Here is a 23503-nt window from a genome sequence, read left to right on the forward strand (position 1 = left end):
GCTGTGTGCATTGTTTGAGCGAGAGCGACTGAAGGGACAGAAGAAGGCACGACTGAAGAAATTAAAAGCTGGGGTGAGCCTCCTCTGGAGCCTTTGGTCTCTCCCTGAAGCAGCGTGGGCTTCGGAGGGTCAGGGCGGGCTTAGGGGACCGAGAGAACCGGATTGGCAGCTCTTGGAGGGAAGGGTGGCCCTGGGGTGTCAAGGGCGGCCGTGGGGTGTCAAGGGCCTGTGCAGCAGAGCGGGATAGGTTGGGGGTGGACCTGGGCGGGGCTTGGAGGGGCGAGGCCAGCCAGGGGGCGGGGCGGGCAGAGAGCGCAGACTCAAATGCGGGCGGACAGCTGGGCTTTCCAGTCCGACAACAACGCTTCGAGAGCCATGGAGCGTACCGGTGGGCGGCTCGCTTGCTCGACCGTGGGGCTGTGGCTGGGGTTGTTGCTGCTGTGCAGCTGGGGGTTCCCTGGGAGCGCCGAGCCACGGGCCCCGCCGGAGAATATCGGTAGGCGAGAAGGAGGCGGCGCGCGGCGGGGGCGGTGGGAGCGCGCCCCACGCCGGGCGGCCGCTGCCTGATGCTCCAGGCCGGGCACCCGCGACTCCCGCCGGGCCGCGCAGAACGAGCTCCTTGCGCAAGTGGAGCTCTCCCCGGTTCGCACCTTGGGACTGCTTTACGTGCCCCAGGGACCGCTCTTTCCCGGGCGTGGAGACTTGCCCACTTGAGCAATGGGCCGTGGAGGGGGGCGACCCGGGCTGGCGGGCGGGCGCCAGGCCTCCCTGCAGCCCCTGAGTCGGAGGCCTTGGGCTCCGGGGAGGCTGAGGCCCCTCCCGCGGCCTTCCCTTGCTGCACTTGTTGGGAAATCGGTCTTCTGGCTGGTCCGGGAGCGACGGGCGAATTCCGCTCTGCAGATGAGAGGCGCACGCGGGCACAGCACACCAAGCAGCGCAGATAAGCTGACCGCGCTGGCCGCGTCTGCTTCCAGTGATGGGCTGGGGCGCCCTTCCCCCGTCCGCTTTGCTGAAGTCGGCCGGCTGGCACAGTCCCCTGGCTTGCACAAGTTCTCTGCCTAGGACGACTACACAGCCGAAACAGTCACTCTTTTAGTTTGAGTCGTTTTGGTTGTTTTCCCCTGTTTATTATGTTTTGTTTTTTTTTTTTTATTCCCCTTTAAGCCGTGTCCTTTGGAATCATTAACCTGTTTACATTAACGAGACGGAACAAATCAAGGCAAAAATGGCGGCCACTTTATTTGAAATGCGTCCTGGAAAGGCCCCGCCTCCTCTGTTCCTTTGCATTGGGCACAAAGAAGGGTGTGCGGCGGTCCACTTGGTTCTTCCGCAACGAACTGTGAGAATCTTGGGCCATCTGGCAAAAAAAAAAAAAAAAAGTGTAACTACCACTTTTGTCTGGGGGCAGTGTCTGGCCAGATTCATAATTCTATCTTCACCGCAGCTGTCACTTGCCTCCCCCTCCCCAGGCTTCCCTAAATTGTTGATCACAGGCTTAAGCAACGTCTGTTGTTGATTTACGGCCTTTCAAAAACAAAGCAAACCTACAAAGCTGGTAAGAGGGAAAAAAACCTGTTCCTTCTTTTTCCCCCATAGCGATTATTGGAGCTGGCATTGGTGGCACTTCAGCAGCCTATTATCTGCGGCAGAAATTTGGGAACGATGTGAAGATTGACGTGTTTGAAAAAGGAGAGGTGGGGGGCCGTCTGGCCACCGTGACTATGCAAGGGCAAGAATATGAGTCAGGCGGTTCCGTCATCCATCCTTTAAATCTGCACATGAAGCGTTTTGTCAAGGACCTGGGTATGTAATTTGGTCAGACAAGCAGACTTCAATATGCATGGATATTGTTGTCAGATAGGGAACTGAAACTTTCCTGCCTTGTTAATCATCTTTTACAGTGAAGCTGGTAAAACTGCTTTCCTCACTTTCCTGCTAGCAGTTGGTGCTGCCTTAGGAGCTGCTCTGCTGTAATGGGACACTAGTTATCTGTATCTTCAGTTATCTGGAATTACAGCCATGGGGCACAGGGTGGGGATGGTTGCTGCTGTGGCTTCTCAAACCTCTGGGTTCGTGTTAAAGAATCAAAGAATGGTTGGAGTTAGCAGAAACCCTAGCGTGCTCATTTTACAGCTGGGGAAATGAGGCCCAGAGACTTGAGGTGTCTGGCTTAAGGTCACTCACACAGCTGTAGGTGCAAACATGTGCCTAGAACTTGGGACATCGGACTGCTTGCCTACCAGCAGAGGCACTGGACAGGTATGGGGGAAGCGTGGCCAGCCTCTGCAGGCTATTTCCTCAGGGAATATTGTGTAATTTTGGCCTTCTTCCAGTTATCAGAACTATCCAGTTATGCAAAATAGGATTTGCACAGGAATGGGGCTGACTTCTTTTCCTTAGCTGCTTGCCACATCTCCGGTGGACGCCTCCTGGGCCTCTTTCCTCCGTGAGGGCGAGTGTATGCCAGGAGCCATTTATGCTGCCAAGAGTCATGTCTGACATTTCTGTTTTTAAGTTGAATTCAGCTCATCCTTTGGTTTTTTTTCTTTTGACTTTTTAGTCTTTTTAGACTAACTATAGCCAGTCTCATTTTGATATATCTGCATGATCATCCAACCCATCTTTCAGGGAATCCGCTTTTGGAAAATGTGGTGTCTAGTGTATCACCCACTGTTCTAAAGATAGAGCTCCTTTAACATGTCTCCTGAGAACTGGGGGAAGCCCGGATTCACTCACTTCAGAACGTCCCCGGTAGCTTCAGATTATCTTCTCTCATTTGAGCAGTACAGAAACCACTGACTTAGCTACCTTTCTTTGTTTTTACAGGTCTCTCTGCTGTTCAGAGCCCTAGTGGCCTAGTGGGGGTGTATAACGGAGAGACTCTGGTATATGAGGAGAGCAGCTGGTTTATAATAAACATGATTAAACTAATTTGGCACTATGGATTTCAGTCCCTCCGAATGCACATGTGGGTAGAGGATATATTAGACAAGTTTATGAGGTAATTTCTTCTCTTCCATTTAACCTAAGACTTATTAGATGATCTGTAGGAATTATAGTTTCTTGGAACAGTTCTCTACCTAACTGCAGCCTGTTTTTAAGATCGTTAGGCAAAATGTTTTGTATACAATACGCAGACCATTTATCCACTTCGAAGCTGGAAGGGTAGTTTATTTTTGCTTCTGAAAACATATTTTGCAAATGCTTATTTAATGTTACCAGACACTTTAAAATGCTCTACAAATATTAACTCCTTGAAGTCTCGTGACAGCTCTCTGAGGTAAGTACTGTTATTAGCTTCTTTTCACAGGTGTGAAAGGTGGAAGCTTAGAGAGGTTTCAAGTGTGCAAGTCCACCCGCCTAGTAACTGGTGGAGCTGGAGTTCTTACCCAGGCAGTCTGGCTCCAGAGTCCTCTCTCTTAGTCTCGGAACTGTTTTAGTGTTGTGTGTAGATGAATGAGCTGATGTGTACAAGAGCTTGTAGAAAGGATCAGAAAACTTAAATGAGCTTTATTTAACTGTGACGTGATGTTTCAGTGAGCCAGCAGCCTGAAATATCAGTTCTGAGACCCAGGAATTTAAATTAGGATATTAAATTCCCACACTGTCTTGTGTAGTGAGAATACAGGTGCCTCTTTTCCTTCTCTATGTTTTTCTGTATTTTCAAAAATTTCTTTGTGTATGAATATGCATTGCTTTGGGAAGTAGGAAAAATAACATAAGATAACCAGTCTACCTTTGAAAGATACAACCTATTTTTTTTTTTTAAGGTCATTGGCATGTGCTAATTTTTATGCCGGTTTACAGTTTTAGGTCCTGGAGAAACTCAGCTTGTAAATGCTAATAATGTTTCATTACTGTGCCTGTGCCAACGGAATAAAATAATTGTTAAAAAGGTAAAATTAGGGACTTCCCCTGGTGGTGCAGTGGATGAGAATCCTCCTGCCAATGCAGGGGACCCAGGATCGATCCCTGGTCGGGGAAGATCCCACATGCTGCGGAGCAACTAAGCCTGTGTGCCACAACTGCTGAGCCTGTGCTCTAGAGCCTGTGAGCCACTACTACTGAGCCCATGTGCCCTAGAGCCTGTGCACTGCAACTACCAAAACCCACGTTCTCTAGGGCCTGCGTGCCACAACTACTGAGCCTGTGTGCTGCAACTGCTGAAGCCCATGTGCCTAGAGCCCACGCCCCGCAACAAGAGAAGCCATTGCAAGGAGAAGCCTCCGCACTGCAATAAAGAGTAGCCCCCACTCGCCACAACTAGAGAGAGCCTGCATGCAGCAACGAAGACGCAATGCAGCCAAAAAAAAAAAAATTAAATTAAATCTGTCAAAAAAAAAAAAGGTAAAATTACATGTCATATGACCAGGTATTGCCCAGCACAGATGTAAGAGGTGAATAGGATAAATGTACTCTAGTTTCTGTAACTTTTAGTAGTTAGGGATTTCTTTCTTTCTAAACATCATTCTGAGGTCAATTTCTTGAACTCCTTTCCAGCGGGTACGTTAAGTTCAGCTATAGTGCAGGTTGTTTTAAAGTAGTCATTCATTCCTTTGTTCATTCACCAAATATTGAGTACTTATTATGTGCCAGGCAGTATTCTAGGTCCTAAAGATGTAGAACCCAGAACATGTCCCTGCCCTCAAAGAATACATATTCTAGTAGAGAGACAAGCAGTTTACTAGGAAAATATATAGAATTTGTATAGAGACAGCCAGTCACTTTTTTTTTTAAAATTTTTTATTTTTTGGCTGTGTTGGGTCTTTGTTGCTGCGTGTGGGCTTTCTCTAGTTGCGGTGAGCGGGGGCTACTCTTCCTTGCAGTGCGTGGGTTTCTCATTGTGGTGGCTTCTCTTGTTGCAGAGCACAGGTTCTAGGCGCACGGGCTTCAGTAGTTGCAGCATGCAGGTTCAGTAGTTGCGGCCTGCGGGCCCTAGAGCGCAGGCTCAGTAGTTGTGGTGCATGGGTTTAGTTGTTCCGCAGCATGTGGGATCTTCCCGGACCAGGGATTGAACCCTTGTCCCCTGCATTACAGCCAGTCACTTTTTTTTTTTTTTTTTGGTACGCGGGCCTCTCACTGTTGTGGCCTCTCCTGTTGTGGAGCACAGGCTCCGGACGCGCAGGCTCAGCGGCCATGGCTCACGGGCCCAGCCGCTCCGCGGCATGTGGGATCTTCCTGGACCGGGGCACGAACCCGTGTCCCCTGCATCGGCAGGCGGACTCTCAACCACTGCACCACCCGGGAAGCCCTACAGCCAGTCACTTTTTAAAGAAAGGGGGCATGTTGCTGCATCCTCAGCAGGAAAATCAAGTTCATATGGCATCAGATACAGCCTTGCCTGTGTGTATCAGTTTTCTTGACATGTAGAGAATTGCCCTTTGAGAAATTAAGAAATCACTTTTCAAGTGAATTCAGGGTATTACAGAACTGTGAAAAAGACCCAGTGAGGGGATACATAAGTTATACTATTTTTAAAAAGTTTATTTTATTGAAGTATAGTTGATTTACAATGTGTTAATTTCTGCTGTACAGTGAAGTGATTCAGTTATACATATATATACATTCTTTTTCATATTCTTTTCCGTTATGGTTTATCACAGGATATTGAATATAGTTCCCTGTAGATTATACTATTTTTGATTTTAGAAAACAATTCCCAAACTTTATGGAATTACTGCCCCCCTCCAGTGTATCTTTGATACTTGATTATAGAGCACTGACCTTTGTGTTGTTTAAAGGGCCATCCATCATACATTACTGCTTCTTTCAATAAATCAAGAACATGCAGATCTTATTTTGATAATTTTGTCATACCCTATGAGACAGTTGGAGAAAGGGCAGGTATTGAGCCAGCATGTGCCAGTTGCTAAAGTAGTGAAATACTGCTGGACTTGTGAAATAGCTACTAGCTGCATGTTTTCTCTTCCCTGGGAGTCTCCTCCACTGCTCCAGCAGGGAGTCTTGACTCAGTTCCAGTGCTGTAGTCAGTCTACTTTCTGTTTAATGTTGTACCAGTTATTAAATATTTGTAACATCACTCATGTTACAAAAACCAGGATTGGGAGCCACAGAGGTTGCCAAAGAGGACTCTGGAACAGTGAAATCCCCAACATTTCAGTAAAGTAGTAGTTATTAATCCTGGCTGTACATTATATTCACATGGGGATCTTTTTTTTCTTTGGCCATGCTGCGTAGCTTGCAGGATCTTAATTCCCAACTAGGGATGCAACCTGGCCCCCGTCAGTGGAAGTGCGGAGTCCTAACCACTGGACCACCAGGGAATTCCCAACATGGAGATGTTTTAAAAATAAGAATGATGTGGGACTTCCCTGGTGGCACAGTTTTAAAAATAAGAATGATGTGGGACTTCCCTGGTGGCAGAGTGGTTAAGAATCTGCCAATGCAGGGGACACAGGTTCAGTCCCTGGTCCGGGAAGATCCCACATGCTGCGGAGCAACTAAGCCCGTGCGCCACAACCACTGAGCCTGCGCTCTAGAGCCCGCGGGCCACAACTACTGAGCCCGTGCACCGCAAATGCTGAAGCCCGCACGCTCTAGGGCCTGTGTGCCGCAACTGCTGAGCCCGTGTGCTGCAACTACTGAAGCCTGCGCGCCTAGAGCCTGTGCTCCACAACAAGAGAAGCCACCACAATGAGAAGCCCGTGCGCTGCCATAAAGAGTAGCACCCGCTCGCCACAACTAGAGAAAGCCCTCGCATAGCAATGAAGACTGAACACAGCAAAAAATAAATTAAAAAAAAAAAAAGAATGCTGTGCTCTACTCCTAGACAATTCTTATTTCATTGGTTTGTAGTAGGCATCTGGGCATTGGTGTGTTCACCTCAAGTGAATCTTGCCTATAATCAGGGTTGAGAACCACTAGATTAAAATGCGTAATTGGAGAATATTCTTGAGTTTTTTTCTTTCTTTGAATGGTGTAAGAAACCTAAAGTCCTTGCTCAACATATTTTCTCCCTTTTTTGGATATATATGACAGATCCGGTTGGCTCCTTTTTAAAGTGGCTTGTGTGATCATCTGTAGAAATTTTTGGGAGATTTGTTGACCAGCTTTGGGGAGGTACATTGTCATTTTTGTGCTTCTATTTCAGAGTGTGCACAGTGTGAGCAAAAGCCCATGTAACAGTAGTAAACCATGATACTTGAAAGAGGGTTCAAGCTTGTGGTAGGCAACGCCCCGCACCCCTGGGAGTATGCATTTTTCTTTGCTGTTGAAGGTATTTGGGTGGAGATCCTGCTGCCCTTGATATCCACACTTGCCAAGTCAATTTCCAGTTCTGAGCATTTATTTATGCAGTTTTTCTGGTTGGATGCCATTCTTTATTCCAGAATTCATGTCTTATCTCACCCCTTTCCTAATACTCTAGTCACCATTCATCTCTCTTTTCGAACATCTCTTAAGTGTTATATGGTGCACACCACACACACACTTGTGTTGTTCTGTAGTATGTGTAGTAGCCAGAATGTCATAGATATTCAGTCACATATTTGTTGAATTGAATCCTGTGGTCCACAGAATGGCTTCCCGTTGAGATATCTTGGCTTATAGGCTGGGTTCAAGCTCATTCTTGTCTCTAGCACTTAGTGCATTTCTGGGGATATGTTAGGTCCTTAACACTTCTTGATCTGAGACTGATAGGACTCATAGTGAAAGGCTTTATAAACACCCTTTTTATTCCTCAAAGGAAAAAAGTTACACCTAACAAGTCATTTTTTATTCTTTTCGTTTTCTCATTTCCCAAATCCAGTCTATCTTGAATCCTATCAGTCTTTAAAATATATTCAGAATTTCACCACTTCTTACCACCATCACTGCTACCGCTTTGATCCAAACCACCATTATCTCTTGTCTGGTGGCATGTGGGATCTTAGTTCCCCAACCAGGGATCAAACCCGCATCCCCAGCATTGTAAGCACAGAGTGTTAACCGCTGGACCACCAGGGAAGTCCTGTCTGGATTGTTGGAATAGCCTCATGTGGTGGGCTAAATAATGCCTGCCTCCCTTTGCAAGATGTCTACATTCTAATCCCTGGAACCTGTGAATGTGTTACCTTATGTGGTAAAAGGGACTTTGTAGATAAGATTAAGGATCTTGAAGAGGGGAGATAATTCTTAATTATTTAGGTGGGCCCAATGTAATCACAAGAGTTTTTATAAGAGGGAGGCAGGAGAATCAGAATGAGTATTAGATGGGATGATGGAAGAAAGAAGTTGGAGTGATGCTTGGGGGGGCCATGAGCCAAGGTGGCTTATGGAAACTGAAAAAGGCAAGAAAATGGTTTCTTCCCTCAGAGGTTCTAGAAGGAACCAGCCTTGCTGACAACCTTGACTTTAGCCCAGTGAGATTGACTTTGGATTTCTAACCTGCAGAACCATAAGATAATAAGTTTGTATTGTTTTAAGCCACTGAGTTTGTGATAATTTGTTACTGCAGAAATAGGAAACTAATTCACCTCCTAACTCGTCTCCCAGCTTTTGCCCTTGTGCCATCACAATCCGTTTTCAGCATAGCAGCCAAAGTAGTTTTCTAAAAATCTAAGAGTCATCACATTACTCCTCTGCTGAGAAACTTTCAGTGGCTGTTTCATGCAGAGTTACAGCCAAAATCTGTGCCATGGCTTGGAAGACCTGATAGGATGTAGATAATCCCATTCATCATTTTTAAATTTCCTGTTTGTTATGGGCAGAGTTGTGTGTCCTCCCCACCCCCAAACTTATATGGTAAAGTCGTAACCTCCTGTACTTCAGAATGTGACTGTATTTGCAGATAGGGTTGTAATGAAGTAATTAAGTTAAAATGAAACCGTTAGGCTGGGCCCTATCCAATTTGACTGTTGTCCTTATAAGAAGAGTAGATTAGAACACACAGAAGAGGCACCAGGGATGTGCACAGACAGAGGAAAGACCATGTGAGGACACAGCAAGAAGGTGGCCATCTGCAAGCCAAGGAGACAGGCCTCAGAAGAAACCAAACCTGCCAACACCGTGATCTTGGACTTGGAGCCTCCAAACCTGTTGGAAATAAATTTCTGTTGTTTAAGCCAGCCAGCCTGTGATACTTTGTAATGGCAGCCATAGTGAACTAGTATACAGTTGGTATTCTGCGCACTCGTTCACCCATTGTTGAAAGTGGGATATTGGAGTATCCGGCTGTTATTGTTGAACTGTCTGTCTCTCCCTTCAGCTCTGTCAGTGTTGCTTCATGTGTTTTGGAGCTCTGTTGTTAAGTGCATATATGTCTATAATTGTTATGTCTTCCTGATGGAGTAACCCTTTTATCATTATAAAATGTCCTCCTTTGTGTCTAGTAACAAATTTTGTCTTAAGTCTATTTTCTCCGATATTAGTGTAGCCACTCCTGCTCTCTTTTCATTACTGTTTGCATGGTATATCTTTTCCCATCTTTTTACTTACAACCTATTTGTGTCTTTGAATCTAAAGTGTACTTCTTGTAGACAAGATAAGTTGGATTATTATTATTATTTTTTAAATCCAGTCTGCCAATCTCTGTGTTGTGATTGGAGAGTATAGTCCATTTATGTTTAATTACTGTTGATATTTGCTTTTTATATGTCTTTTTTCTTTTTGGCTGCACCACATGGCATGTGGGATCTTAGTTCCCCACCAGGGATTGAACCTGTGCCCCCTGCATTGGAAGGCGGAGTCTTAACCACTGGACTGCTGGGGGAGTCCCTCTATTTGTCTTATATCATTTTTGTTCCTCTGTTTCTCCATTACTCCTGTCTTTTTTTTTAACCCATTTATCTTTTGATGGCTATTTGGGTTGCTTCCACCCCTTGGCTATTGTGAATAATGCTGCAGTAAACGTGGGTGTTCAATTATCTCTTTGATCCTGCTTTCAGTTTTTTTGGATATATACCTAGAAGTGAGATTGCTGTATCTTTTGGTAATTCTACTTTTAATTTTTTGAGGAAACACCATACTGTTTTCCATAGCAGCTGCACCATTTCACGTTCCCTTCAACAATGCACAAGGGTTCTAATTTCTCTACACCCTTGCCAGCACTTGTTATTTTCTGTTTTTTAGATAGTGGCCATCCTAATGGGTGTGAGATGATAATCTCTTTGTGGTTTTGATTTGCATTTCTCTAATGATTAGTGATGTTGAGCATCTTTTTTTTTTTTTTTTTTGTAAATTTATTTATTTATTTTTGGCTGTGTTGGGTCTTCATTGCTGCATGCGGGCTTTTCTGTAGTTGCGGCGAGCGGGGGCTACTCTTTGTTGCGGTGTGCGGGCTTCTCATTGCAGTTGCGGAGCATGGGCTCTAGGCACGTGGGCTTCAGTAGTTGTGGCAGGCGGGCTCAGTAGTTGTGGCTTGTGGGCTCTAGAGCGCAGGCTCAGTAGTTGTGGTGTATGGGCGCAGTTCCTCCGCGGCATGTGGAATCCTCCCGGACCAGGGCTCAAACCCGTGTCCTCTGCATTGGCAGGCGGATTCCTAACCACTCTGCCACCAGGGAAGTCCCTCTTGAGCATCTTTTCCTATGCTTGTTGGCCATTTGTATGTCTTCTTTGGAGAAATATCTATTTAAATTGTTTGCCCATTTTTTAATTGGATTTTTGTTGTTGTTGCTGAGTTGTAAGAGTTCTTTATATATTCTAGATGTTAAACCCTTATCAGATACATGGTTTGCAAATATTTTCTCCCATTTTGTAGGTTGCCTGTTCACTCTGTTGATTGTTTCTTTCACTGCACAGATGTTTTTAAGTTTGATGTAGTTCCATTTATCTTTTTGCTTTCGTTGCCTGTGCTTTTGTTGCCATATCCAGGTAGTCATCGCCAAATCCGATGTCATGAAGCTTTCTCCCTATGTTTTCTTCCAGGAGTTCTATAGTTTCAGGTCTTATGTTTTTGTCTTTAATCCATTTGGAATTAATTTTTGTATATCATCTAAGGTAAGGGTCCAGTTTCATTTTTTTGCACGTGGATATCCAGTTTCCCAGCCCCATTTGTTGGAGATACTATTCTTTACCCCATTGTGTAGCCTGGGCACCTTTGATGAACATTTGATGATATACATGAGGATTTATTTCTGGATTTTCTGTTTTGTTCCACTGATCTGTATGTCTGTTTTTATGCTGGCACTAAACTGTTTTGATTACAGTAGCTTTGTATTATGCTTTGAAATTAGGAAGTGTGAGACCTCCAGCTTTGTTTTTCTTTCTTCGTATTGTTTTGGCTATTTGGGATCTTTTGAAATTCCATGTGAATTTTAGGAATTTTTTCCAGTTCTGCAAAAAAAAAAAAAAAAGTCACTGGGATTTTGATAGGGATTGCACTGAATGTGTAGATCACCTTAGGTAATATGGACATTTTAACAATTTCAAGTCTTCCAATCCACGAACACAGGATGTCTTTAATGTCTTTCAGCAGTGTTTTGTAGTTTTCAGTGTACAAGTCTTTTTGTCTCCTTGGTTAAGCTTACTCCTAAATATTTTATTCTTTTTGATGCTATTGTAATGGATTGTTTTCTTCATTTCCTTTTCGTATTGTTCATTGTTAGCATAGTGCCTTTAAAAAATATTGAGATGATTGACATATGACATTGTGTAAGTTTAAGGTGTACAACATGTTGATTTGATACATTTATCATATGTATTACATTATGATTACCACCATAGCTAAACACCTCTGTCATATCACATAATTATTATTTCTTTTATGCGGCAAGAACATTTAAGACCTAGTCTCTTAGAAACTTGGAAGTATATAAAATAGTATTGTTGGCTATCATCATTATTCTGTGCATTAGATCTCCAGAATTTATTCATCCTCTAGGTGCTGCCTTCTTTTGTTTTAGAGAGTGTACCATTTTAATTCTCTAGCTGTTTCTTTCAGAATACATATTTTTGTTATTGTGTTAGTAGTTTCCCTGGGGATTACAGTTACTATCTTAACTTAAAATAATGTTAATTGCTTAAAACAATGTTAATTGAATTAATACCAACTTAATTTCAATAGTACACAAAAACTTTACTCCAATATAGCTTTGTTACCTCACCATACTTTGTGCTATTGTCATACAAATTATGTCTTTATGTTCTATAAGCTTATTAGTTTTATAATTATTGCTTTATGCAGTTTTTAAAAAGTCAGATAAGGGGAAAGAATTTCAAGCATATACAGTGGTCCCTTGGTATGCATGGGGGATTGGGTGCAGGACCACCCCACCCCACAGATAGCAAAACCTGCAGATGCTCAGATCTCTTACAGTTGGCCCTCTGTATCTGTGAGTTCTGCATTTGTGGAAATGGAGTGCCAACTGTATATTTATTAGAAAAAATTTGTGTATAAGTGGACCCATACAGTTCAAATCTGTGTTATTTAAGGGTAAACTGTATATCTTTATACTGTCTTTTTTTTTTTTTTTGCGGTACGCAGGCCACCCACTGTTGTGGCCTCTCCCGCTATGGAGCACAGGCTCCGGATGCGCAGGCTCAGCGGCCATGGTTCACGGGCCCAGCCGCTCTGCTGCATGTGGGATCCTCCCGGACCAGGGCACGAACCCATGTCCCCTGCATCGGCAGGCAGGCTCTCAACCACTGCGCCACCAGGGAAGCCCCTATACTGTCTTTTATATTTACCTATTTAATTACTTTTACCCATTCTTCATGTGGATTTGAGTTTCTGTCTGGTGCTATCTCAGCCAGAAGGGCAACTTTTAGTATTTCTTGTAGGGAAGGTTTGCTAGTGTTAAATTATCTGTTTTTGTTTACCTGGGATTATATTAAAAATATAATTTAATATAAATTAATTATATTAATTTTGTTTACCTGGGATATATTAGTTTTTGAAGGATAGATTTGCTGGATATAGAACTCTTGGTTGATAGTCTTTTTTTTCCCCAGCATTTTCAATATGTCATCCCACTATCTTCTGGACATCATGGCTTCTGAAGAGAAGTCAGCTCCTAATCTTACCGAAGATCATTTTTGCTGGATGAGTTGCTTTTCTCTTGCTGCTTTCAAGATTTTCTCTTTATTTATCCACAGTTTAACCATTATGTGTTTAGGTGTAGATTTTTTTGAGTTTATCCTTTTTGGATTCGTTGAGCTTCCTGGATGTATAGATTAATGTCCTCCATCAAATTTGGGAAACTTTTGACCATTATTTCTTCATAAATTTTTTGTCCATTTCTTTTTTCTCCTCTCCTTCTACGATTCCATTATGTGTATCTTGGTATGCTTTTTGTTGTCTCACAGGCTCCGAGGCTCTGATCATTTTCTTAACTCTTGATTCTTTCTGTCCCTGATTGTATAATCTCAACTGACCTTATCTTTTTTTTTTTTTGTGGTACGCGGGCCTCTCACTGTTGTGGCCTCTCCTGTTGCAGAGCACAGGCTCCGGACGCGCAGGCTCAGCGGCCATGGCTCATGGGCGCAGCTGCTCCACGGCATGTGGGGTCTTCCCAGACCGGGGCACGAACCCATGTCCCCTGCATCGGCAGGCGGACCCTCAACCACTGTGCCACCAGGGAAGCCCTCAACTGACCTTATCTTTAAATTCACTGATTCTTCTGCTGTTTCAAATCTGCTGTTGAGCCCCTCTAGGGAATTTTAATTTCAGACTATACTTTCCAACTCCAGAATTTAAAATATTTTTCTATAATTGCTTTATTAACAGTCTATTTGTTCTAATCAACATTGTTTTCATACTTGTTCTAGTTCTTTAGGTATGGATTCCTTTAGTTCTTTGAACATATTTATAATATCTGATTTAAAGTCTTTGTCTATGGGACTTTCCTGGTGGTCCAGTGGTTAAGACTCTGTGCTTCCAATGCATGGGGTGTGGGTTCAGTCCCTGGTTGGCGAACTAAGATCCCATGTGCCGTGTAGCGAGGCCTACTAGTCTTTGTCTGGTAGGTCCAATGTCTGGGTTTTCTCGGGGAAAGTTTCTGTTGACTCCTTCCTCCCGCCCCAACCCCATGTATGGGCCATACGTTCATGTTTTTCTGAGTATCTCGTGATTTTTGTTGAAAACTGGACATTTAAAATAATATTAAATGGCAGCTCTGGAAATCAGAATTTCCCTCACCCCAGGTTTGTTGTTGTTGTTTGTTTGTTTAGTGACTTTCTGGGACTGATTCTGTGAAGTCTGTATTCTTTGCCATGTATGGCTCCTCGAGTGTGTGTGCTGGGATACGTTTGCAAGGCTCTGGAGGGTGGTTTACAACTCTACTTTAGCCTTTACTTCTGGCTTGCTCAAAGCCTCAAGGTCAGCCAGAGGTGACAAGATTAGGGCCTTCTCAGGTCTTTCCTGGACACGTGACAGCCTTGTACATGGACATGAGCTTCTAGGTCCCCAGGAATGAATTGGGGTTTTTCATTCCCCAATATTTAAAAAAAATCTTTTGTTAAGCCTCTTATCAGCCCCAATTGGTATCACAGCCTCAGGCAGCTGATGTTAAATTGCCACTGATGTTTTTGACAGATGCACTCAGGATGGGCTGTTTGTATAGAGCGAGCTCTGAATCAGGTCAAAAAAGACAAGCCCTAATCTAAAAAATACAACAAACTAGTGAAAATAACAAAAAGAAACAGACTCACAGATATAGAGAACAAACTAATGTTACCAGTGGCGGGGGGGGGGAATACAGGGGGGGGGGCTGGGAGGTACAAACTATTGGGTGTAAGATAGGCTGCAGGATGTATTGTGCAACTTGGGGAATATAGCCAATATTGTGTAATAACTGTAAATGGAGAGTATATCCTTTAAAAATTGTATTTAAAAAAACAAAAGGACAGTCCCTGAGGATAGAGCTTTTGAGTGAGTTGCCAGATAGGGCAAAAGTGGCACTTCTCTGGGAATGGGAATTTTGGGATGCTCTCTGGGAATGGGAATTTTGGGATGCTCTCTGGGAATGGGAATTTTGGGATGCTCCAAGCCTGTTTTATCCCCTCCTGTGGCTGCCAGCTTGCTGGTTTCACAGGGATTGTAGTTGCAAGGCTGCTGATTTTGAAGGCTACCTTGTTGCTAGCAAGAGGGGAATGGGAATAGGGGAAGTTAAAATACCACAAGGCTCACTTGTTCTTACAGACATTCAGCCATTTTTCTTGAATAAATTCTCCTGGGATTTTGTTTATTTCCAGAGTTTTGAAAAAGTTGATGTTGACAATATGTCAGTGTTCTCATTGCTTTTATGTAGGGGCAGATTTTTTAAGGTCCTTACTCAATTATTGTAGAAGTGCTTCATCCCACCTTCCCTACTTTTTTCTGTCTGTGCCTCTACCTGTTCTCCTGGATCTCTCTGCTTCAGCTGCAGTATCAGGCATGCTGCTGTCATAAGGCCTTTACACTGCTCATACCTCTGTCTGAAATATTTCCTCCCACTCCCGTCCCTGCAAGGATTGTATCCTCACCTCCTTCGGGTGTTTGCTGACGGATCACCTTCTCAGTGAGGCCTTTCCTTGACTACTTATTTTTTTGTATCATCTTATTTAGAGTTGCAACCCTGCCAGCTCCAAACATTTCCAACTATTTTTTTTTTTTAGTTTTAATTTTTAATTTTATTTATTTATTTTTGGCTGCATTGGGTGTTCGTTTCTGCACGCGGGCTGTCTCTAGTTGAGGTGAGTGGGGGCGGCTACTCTTCGTTGTGGTGCGTGGGCTTCTCATTGTGGTGGCGTCTCTTGTTGAGGCGCACGGGCTCTAGGCACGTGGGCTTCAGTAGTTGTGGCGCATGGGCTTAGTCGCTCTGTGGCATGTGGGATCTTCCCAGACCAGGGCTCGAACCTGTGTCCCATGCATTGGCAGGTGGATTCTTAACCACTGTGCCACCAGGGAAGCCCTCCAATCTTATTTTTGATTTACTTTTCTCCTTGATAATTATCATCCTCTAAACTGTCATATAATTTGCTTGCATTTCTTTATTTATTTTATTGCCTGTTTCCCCATCTAGAACAAAAGCTCCATTAGAGCAGGGACTTTTTTCTGTGTTGTACTGACTTCTGCATCCTTAGCCCCTAGAACAGTGTCTGACTCAAAGTTGATGCTCCATAAATATTTGTTGAATGATTAAATGAATGAATGAGTGAATAAATGGGTAGGGGGTATACAAATGTAGTTTAAAAAGAAAAGTTTGTGTAAGCAATCTGATTAGCAGAAACTACTTGTTACGTCTCACTTTATAGTAAATAGGCATTCTTTTTTTCTTAAATTTATTTATTTCATTTATTATTTTTGGCCGTGTTGGGTCTTCGTTGCTGTGTGCGGGCTTTTCTCTAGTTGCGGCGAGTGGGGGCTACTCTTCGTTGCGGTGCGCAGGCTTCTCATTGCGGTGGCTTCTCTTGTTGCGGAGCACAGGCTCTAGGTGTGCAGGCTTCAGCAGTTGTGGCTCGCGGGCTCTAGAGCGTAGGCTCAGTAGTTGTGGCGCAGGGACTTGGTGGCTCCGCGGCATGTGGGATCTTCCCGGACCAGGGCTGGAACCCGTGTCGCCTGCATTGGCAGGCGGATTCTCAACCACTGCACCACCAGGGAAGCCCCTAAATAGGCATTCTAATGCAGGGGTCTCTAACCCCTGGGCCTCGGACCTGTTAGGAGCCGGGCCAAACAGCAGGAGGTGAGCAGGGACGGGGTTGGGGGGGTGGGGGTGGGCTGGGCAAGCGAGCGAAGCTTCATCCGCCGCTCCCCATCGCTCGCATTACCGCCTGAACCATCACCCCCGCCCCGTCCGTGGAAAAATTGTCTTCCATGGCACTGGTCCCTGGTGCCAAAAAAGTTGGGGACGGCTGTAATGCAGCTAGTATTGTAAAGCAGTTACGGTGCTCAGTGTTTATACGGTATATATTGTCTCATGTCACTCTCTATGAGGCCTTTACTTAGGAGGCTTGTTTGAGTGGGGTTGGGGCTCCGGTGGGAGGAGGCAGGGAATCATTTTTTTATAACATCATACTTAAGTTATTTAATTGGCTACTATTTTGTCATGCTGACCATTACAAAAGATTGCTCTTCATTTTATTTATTTATTCAGTGTATTATTTTTCTGAAGAACTCAGTGTTCTCATCTTTTTCCAGCTTCCTAGGGACTACAAGCCAAACAGTATGGGCCGGAAGGAATTATTTTAATTTCTCAGTTTTGGCACAGAGAATTTTTCCACAAAAATATATTCAACATTTTGTATACTACACCGTTAGACAGTAGGTAATGTTGAAATGGATATGACATTATCTCTGCTCTTTAAAAAAATTACAGATTATTTTGAGAGAAGAAATTTGATGTAAAAACTCTTCTATGATCACTGGTAGAGATCTTTCCTTGGTACTTATTTCTTCCTTTGCTTCATACACTTATCTGTGCATATTCCTGAGTACCTGTTCCTAACTGTAAGTTCCTTGAGAGAAAGAAACCATGTTCCTCATTTTTGTATCACTTGCACCCTGAAAAAATATGTATTGAATTATTGCATGAACTAATTTATGTGAACATTTTTTCAAGTCTCTAAAGTGCAGAGAATGTCAGGTGATAGTTCCTAAAAATTAAATAATTCGAAGTAGTATCTAAGTGCTGAGCATGAGTGCTAAGTTTTATGGGACTTTTGGAGGTGAGGACATCACTGTGGACTGGGAAGTTGGGTAAGACTTTGCAGAGGGTTTGGGATTCAGGCTCTGAAGGAAAGTGTAGCTAGTTGTTGTATGATTAGGGATGGGAAGTGTATTCCAGATGGAGGGAAGAGGCAGTGCAGTGTTTGGGAGCAATACCCAGAGCATATTTGAGAGCAGTGAATGAATGGGTCAGCTGTATTCAAGTGGAAGATTGTGTGTGTGTGTGTGTGTGTGTGTGGTTGAAGGCAGAGGGGGATAGTGGTTCTTGAGCCTTCTACTTGCCATGTGACTTTTAGACAAGTTCTTTAACTTCTACTTTGCTTCTTTATCTGCAATTGAGCAAAGGAGTTAGTTAGACTTGATGAGTTTGGCTCTAAAAATCCATGATTTTTTTTTTTAATGTCAGAACTTTAGTAAGTAACAGTAATACGCAAGATGTTTTTTGAGTAAGTGGATGGATGACAAAATAAGGGTATTTTAGGACATCTGGGAGATTCATAAATGTTTTAAAGAAGAGAAACTAGAGGCAGGTAGATCAGTTATTCATTTTAGTAGTTTGAATATAAATCCTCACTTAAGATCAGGGAGATGAGAATGAAGTAACAGAAGAGATGTTAGAAAGATTGATAAGGTTTCCTTCTTAGGTGGGAGAAGCAGAGAGGAGAAGTGAAATGTTTAAATTTGAAACTAAATGAACCGAGAATGACATGTAGGATGTTGGGAGTAACTTGTTATTTTTGGTTGTGGGAGGAGAGAGGATCAAGTCTAGTGGAAAGGTAAAGTTTAACTTTAGACATGTCTAAGTGTGCTCAAGATAAGATGAATAAGACATACCTACTTCTTGAAAGGTGCTCCCAGTGACCATATTAATGCAGAAGAGTGTATATAAAGGACAGTGGACTTCCCCCAGAGGAGGCGGAGGGAGAGGGAGGCCAAGAACCTCTGGGATACCTGGGGCAGATGGTGACTGAGGTGCATCTCACAGGATAGGTAGGGACTCATCAGAAGGACACATGAAAGTCACTTTGAGTCTTAGAATGCTATTTTCCTTTTTTATGTGTACCCTTCCCCCTGTCTTGTTTGGTGTTTAATGGCCATTTCTTTTCTGTTCAAAAGGATCTACCGCTACCAATCTCATGACTATGCCTTCAGTAGCGTAGAGAAGTTACTACATTCCCTAGGAGGGGACGACTACCTTGGATTATTTAACCGATCACTTCTTGAAACCTTGCAGAAAGCAGGCTTTTCTGAGAAGTTCCTCGATGAAATTATTACTCCTGTCATGAGGGTCAATTATGGCCAAACCATGAACATCAATGGCTTTGTAGGTAAGTCAGGGCTTGGAATAGTTATGGACATTAGTTTACAGAGTGGTTTACCTGATGCTATGGTGGCTCCTTACTTTAGGCCATGTTTTGGAGAAGACTGCCTTTCTTTGTGAAACCTCAGACACAATAAAAATGTTGGCAAAATCGTGCATTTCTATGGGAACAGAGTCTTTAGCTTTTATTAGTTGAATGCTCCTCATCTGGGGGAGATTTTGCTCCCAGAGCCACTTGGCAATGTCTAAAGACATTTGGAGCAGGGCTTAGCTAATTGGGAAGGGAGAGTGGGTAGAGGGCCTCTTACAGAGTCAGAATTAAAACACATTTTCTTCCTACCGCTGACAGGGGCAGTGTCAATGTCCTGTACTGATCCTGGCCTTTGGGCAGTAAAAGGTGGCAATAAACTTGTTTGCTCACGGCTCCTTCAGGCTTCCAAAAGCAATCTTATATCTGGCTCAGTAATGTCCATAGAGGAGAAAACAAGGACCAAGCAGACAGGTAAACTTGAACTTGTATTTTACTGTTCCTAATTTTCCCTGCAGAAAATAACTGCTCGGGGAGAAAAACCTCTTTCTCCATCTCTCACTCAGTTCCAAATGATGGAACGGAATTTTAGTTTCCCGACCAGGGATCGAACCTGCGCCCCCTGCACTGGACGGCCAGGGAAGTCCCAAATGATGGAATTTTAAATTGGAGGTGTTGTATGTCATGTAGAAATATTCACAAATGTGCTCAAGTACAGCAGCATGACTCTTTGGATTTAAAAAACAATTTCATCCTCAAAAGTAAAAATTTCATATTTTGTTCTTATTGACAAGATTTTATTTCCATTCCAAGTAGAAAATTGGCCTCATTGTAATACAAGTCCAAGGGATAATTATCTTAAGGGATAAAACTTGTTTAATTCCTTAGAATTATAGAGAAACTATTAAGAAGGTATAGAATCATTTTTAGAAGGTATAAAATATAGTATGTTAGAAACATTAAAAAAATCTATGCTTCCCTATTTCCTCTAGGAAATCCCACAAAGGTGTATGAAGCGGTCTACCAAACCGGATCTGAGACCCATTCAGCCTTCTATGACATCGTCCTGGTGGCCACTCCATTGAATCGAAAAATGTCCAATATAACTTTTCTCAACTTTGATCCTCCAATTGAGGAATTCCATCAATACTACGAACCTTTAGTGACAACTTTAATTAAGGGGCAGTTGAATTCAACTGTCTTTACCTCTAGAGCTTTAGATGAGTTTGATCTCGGTACAGTCTTAACCACTGATAATCCAGATTTGTTCATTAACAGCATTGGGTTTGTGTCTTCTGTAGAAGAAAGTAATAATCCTCAACCAAAAGCGGACAGGTCACACGTTTGGAAGATCTTTTCAGCAGGACCTCTTACTAAAGAACAAATTTTAAAGCTCTTTGTGTCCTATGATTATGCTGTGAAGCGGTCATGGCTTGCATACCCTCATTATACGCCTCCAGAGAAATGCCCTTCCATCATACTCCACGATCGACTTTATTACCTCAACGGCATGGAGGTTGCAGCAAGTGCCATGGAAGTGAGTGCTGTTGCAGGCTACAATGCTGCTCTCCTCGCCTATCACCGCTGGAACGGGCACACACACATGATTGACCAAGAGGACTTATATGAGAAACTTAAAACTGAACTATGAAATACCACTATTTCTTTTTTTTCCATCCTGGTTCCAAATGGAATTATCACTGCAAAAAAGAACACAGTCTGAGCAGAGACGATTTTGAAACAGATATTTTGCTGTTATCATTGTTTAACAAAAGTAATCCCAGTGAATCATGAGATATACAAGGTTCTAATTAAGCATGAAGGCATAACTATTGCATCTCCAAAATTTATTCTTTCTTTAATATCCATCAGCAGTGTTTCCCAAACTTCTCTGATCATAAGAATCATCTGGAGTTTGTTAAACGTACGGATTCTCTAGCTCCTCTGGAGATTCTCATTTAAGAGGTCTGGGGTGGGGCCCTGGATTTTGAACCAAACCTTAAAGCATTTTAAGCGGAGCACTTGAGGAAGACTTATCTTTTAGTTCGGGACTAGTTCATTTGTGCTTCGCAGCTGGATGTGACCTTCAGTCAGATACAACTACTATGGGAGCTGGTATCTTATGCCTGGCTTTAGTAATTTATATTTTTCAAAGTACATATGCCCATGCTTGAAGCCTTGACTTTCAGAATGTTCTTTTCATTGCTTCTGTCTCTATTTCATTAGGGGTGAAAATCAGAAGTCTTAGTTTAGTATAAATTTAAGATGTCATACAAAAATCTTAAGTAAAATGAAAAGTGCAGGCTACTGATTTAAGAAATTGGCCTTCTATTATCAAACCCTCACCTGAGGAGCTTTTAAAAATAGTGATGGAGCTCCACAACAGAGATTCTGATTTAGTTGATTGAGGACAGGACCTCAGCTTTTTGTAGCTTTTGAAAGTTCTTAACGTGCATCCTGGGTTGAGATTCACTAATGGTGGTGGTTTATGATGTTTCCCAAGGGTTTTTAGTGCCTTACGAGTCCCAAGAAACCCAATCCGTTATCAAAGCGGGTCCATGTTGCAAAGAATGATTTCTCTCATTGAGAACTCTAGTAATCTTGATAGTAAGGTGCAGTGACAGTCTCACAGCAGAGGCAACTTAGATTACTCTAGAGCAGTTGGCACTAGAGGAGGATATTCAGCAAGACACCTTGCTTGATCAGATCCCGTGTATGTTCAAACTGTTAAATGCTTCTAAAGGTACTGTAGCATTTTGGTTGAGAAATTGGTTGCTGAAATCTTTTGAGGCCCTGGTTCTGAGCCTCAGCTGTACATTGGAATCACCTGTAGGAGTGCTTCCTGAATGATTCTAATACGTAACCAAACTTGAGAACCAGTTCTCCATCCGTACAAAGATCATGAGTGACTGTCCTTATAGTCACTGGGAGGACAGGACAAGTAAAAGCTTGTGAATTCTAAAAGTAACTGCAACCAAGTTAACATGTATTGTTTTTTTTAAAAAAAAGCCCTCCAGATTATAGCAAAAAAGAGAACACTGATTCTTAAAACAATTTCTTCTCTTACAATTGTGAATAATATGCTGATAAAACTGCCAAGATATATTTGATGTAGAGGCAGGAATTAAATTTATAGTTTGTCAAAGGGTCAGCTTTTTACTATTTTTATTCTTAATAAGTATGTTGAGACATTCAGTTTTTCCTTTTGTGGTTTTAATGAAGAGAGACATAGAGAGTGTAATACTATTATGTATATGCTAAAAGTGGGTGAATACTAGTGAGGTAATTTAATTTCTATCACTTATAGACTTGTTTTGCGATAGGACATATTTGTACCTAGAACACCAATTTAAAAGGTTGCTGTTATATCAAACCCAACTCTGTTTTCCAACAAGGCATCTGAAGTTGTTTCCTCAAAGAGCAAAGCAGGTTATCCGTATGTCAAGCATATTAGTATTAATGCAATTACAGCATTAAAAAAACTTTTTTTTTAAATTGGAAGAAAAACCTATCAGGGCCTATTATTCCAGGAGGCCGCTCAAATCATCTTTTTACAGAAGAGACTGGTAAAAATTATGCAGGGGCTGAATGAAGGCCAAGTTCTGCTCCAGTGGTTCTCCAACTTGAGTGTGCATCGGAATCACCTGGAAGCCTTGTTAAAACATTGCTGGGCCTCACCCCAGAATTTGTTTCAGTAGGTTTGGAGTGGTATACAAAAGACTACATTTCTGTTATGTTCCTAGGTGATGCTACTGGTCTAGGAACCACACTTAGAAAACCAGTTCAACAATTCAGCTCTACGTGGCTGCAAAAAACACAAGCTTGTTGACATTAGTGAAGAATTAAAGAGAGAATGGAAAAATAGAAATGTACTGGCCTTCGTTAGTTTGATCCCTCTCGCTATTCTTTTGCTGTAAACATTTCCTATAAATAGGAAATACCACTTTACATACACATAAGCCACCCGTTTTATTATACAAGTACCTCACATACTCAGTGTACACCCCACTCTCCAGTTTTAAAGCAATTCATGATTCGTAGGCTTTTTACCAGATCACAAAAATAAGCATTTGCTTGATAGGTTTCTTAAAGTTAGGTTTATGATACAACCATCTGTAAAATATCTCTCATTTGAGTTTGTGAACCATAAAATTTATGAACTAGGTGAATATATCATGGGCAGTGTTATCACTATCTTCTCCACAAAGAACCACAGTGCACTGGAATGTTTTTCTCTGGAATTGTATTTCTACTCTTGTATTCAAAAAAAATTTCCCACGTATGTTCAAAATAAAACCATGATATCATGACTTCCTGTGTTTTACTTCTGTTGTACTATATGGTTGACCCTTCAACAATGTGGGGGGTAGGGACGCCGACCCCCAAGCAGCCAAAAATCTGTGTGTAACTTACAGTTAGCCCTCTGCACATGTGGTTCCTCCATCCAGTTCAGAATCCGTGGATTCAAACCACCATGGATGGTGTAGCACTGTAGTATTAGCAAATTATTTACTAATAATCCAAAATTATTTTGGAAAAAATCTGTATAGAAGTGGGCCTGCACAATTCAAAC

The 23503-nt window shown here is 42.6% G+C and overlaps 1 protein-coding gene across 1 annotated transcript; it reads left to right on the plus strand.

Moving 5' to 3' along the window:
* Positions 1 to 314: 314 nt before the first annotated feature.
* Positions 315 to 23240, plus strand: PCYOX1 (prenylcysteine oxidase 1). The gene is made up of 6 exons (XM_027131940.1): positions 315 to 496; positions 1597 to 1803; positions 2827 to 3001; positions 18698 to 18909; positions 19252 to 19404; positions 19923 to 23240. Exons 1-6 carry the CDS (start codon positions 325 to 327, stop codon positions 20579 to 20581), a joined length of 1578 nt encoding a protein of 525 aa, XP_026987741.1. The 5' UTR covers positions 315 to 324; the 3' UTR covers positions 20582 to 23240.
* Positions 23241 to 23503: the final 263 nt, after the last annotated feature.

Source organism: Aethalodelphis obliquidens, unplaced genomic scaffold (assembly GCF_003676395.1).
Source record: "Aethalodelphis obliquidens isolate GAN/ISIS:26980383/991018 unplaced genomic scaffold, ASM367639v1 scaffold40, whole genome shotgun sequence".
Taxonomy (NCBI): Eukaryota; Metazoa; Chordata; class Mammalia; order Artiodactyla; family Delphinidae; genus Aethalodelphis; species Aethalodelphis obliquidens.

What these genes read in the sequence shown, in the direction of transcription:
- PCYOX1 (XM_027131940.1), top strand. Translation starts at nt 325, where the DNA reads ATGCGGGCGGACAGCTGGGCTTTCCAGTCCGACAACAACGCTTCGAGA. An exon ending in GAACATCAATGGCTTTGTAG is followed by an intron (nt 18,910 to 19,251) that starts GTAAGTCAGGGC and finishes TACCGCTGACAG; the next exon opens with GGGCAGTGTCAATGTCCTGT. An exon ending in AACAAGGACCAAGCAGACAG is followed by an intron (nt 19,405 to 19,922) that starts GTAAACTTGAAC and finishes TATTTCCTCTAG; the next exon opens with GAAATCCCACAAAGGTGTAT.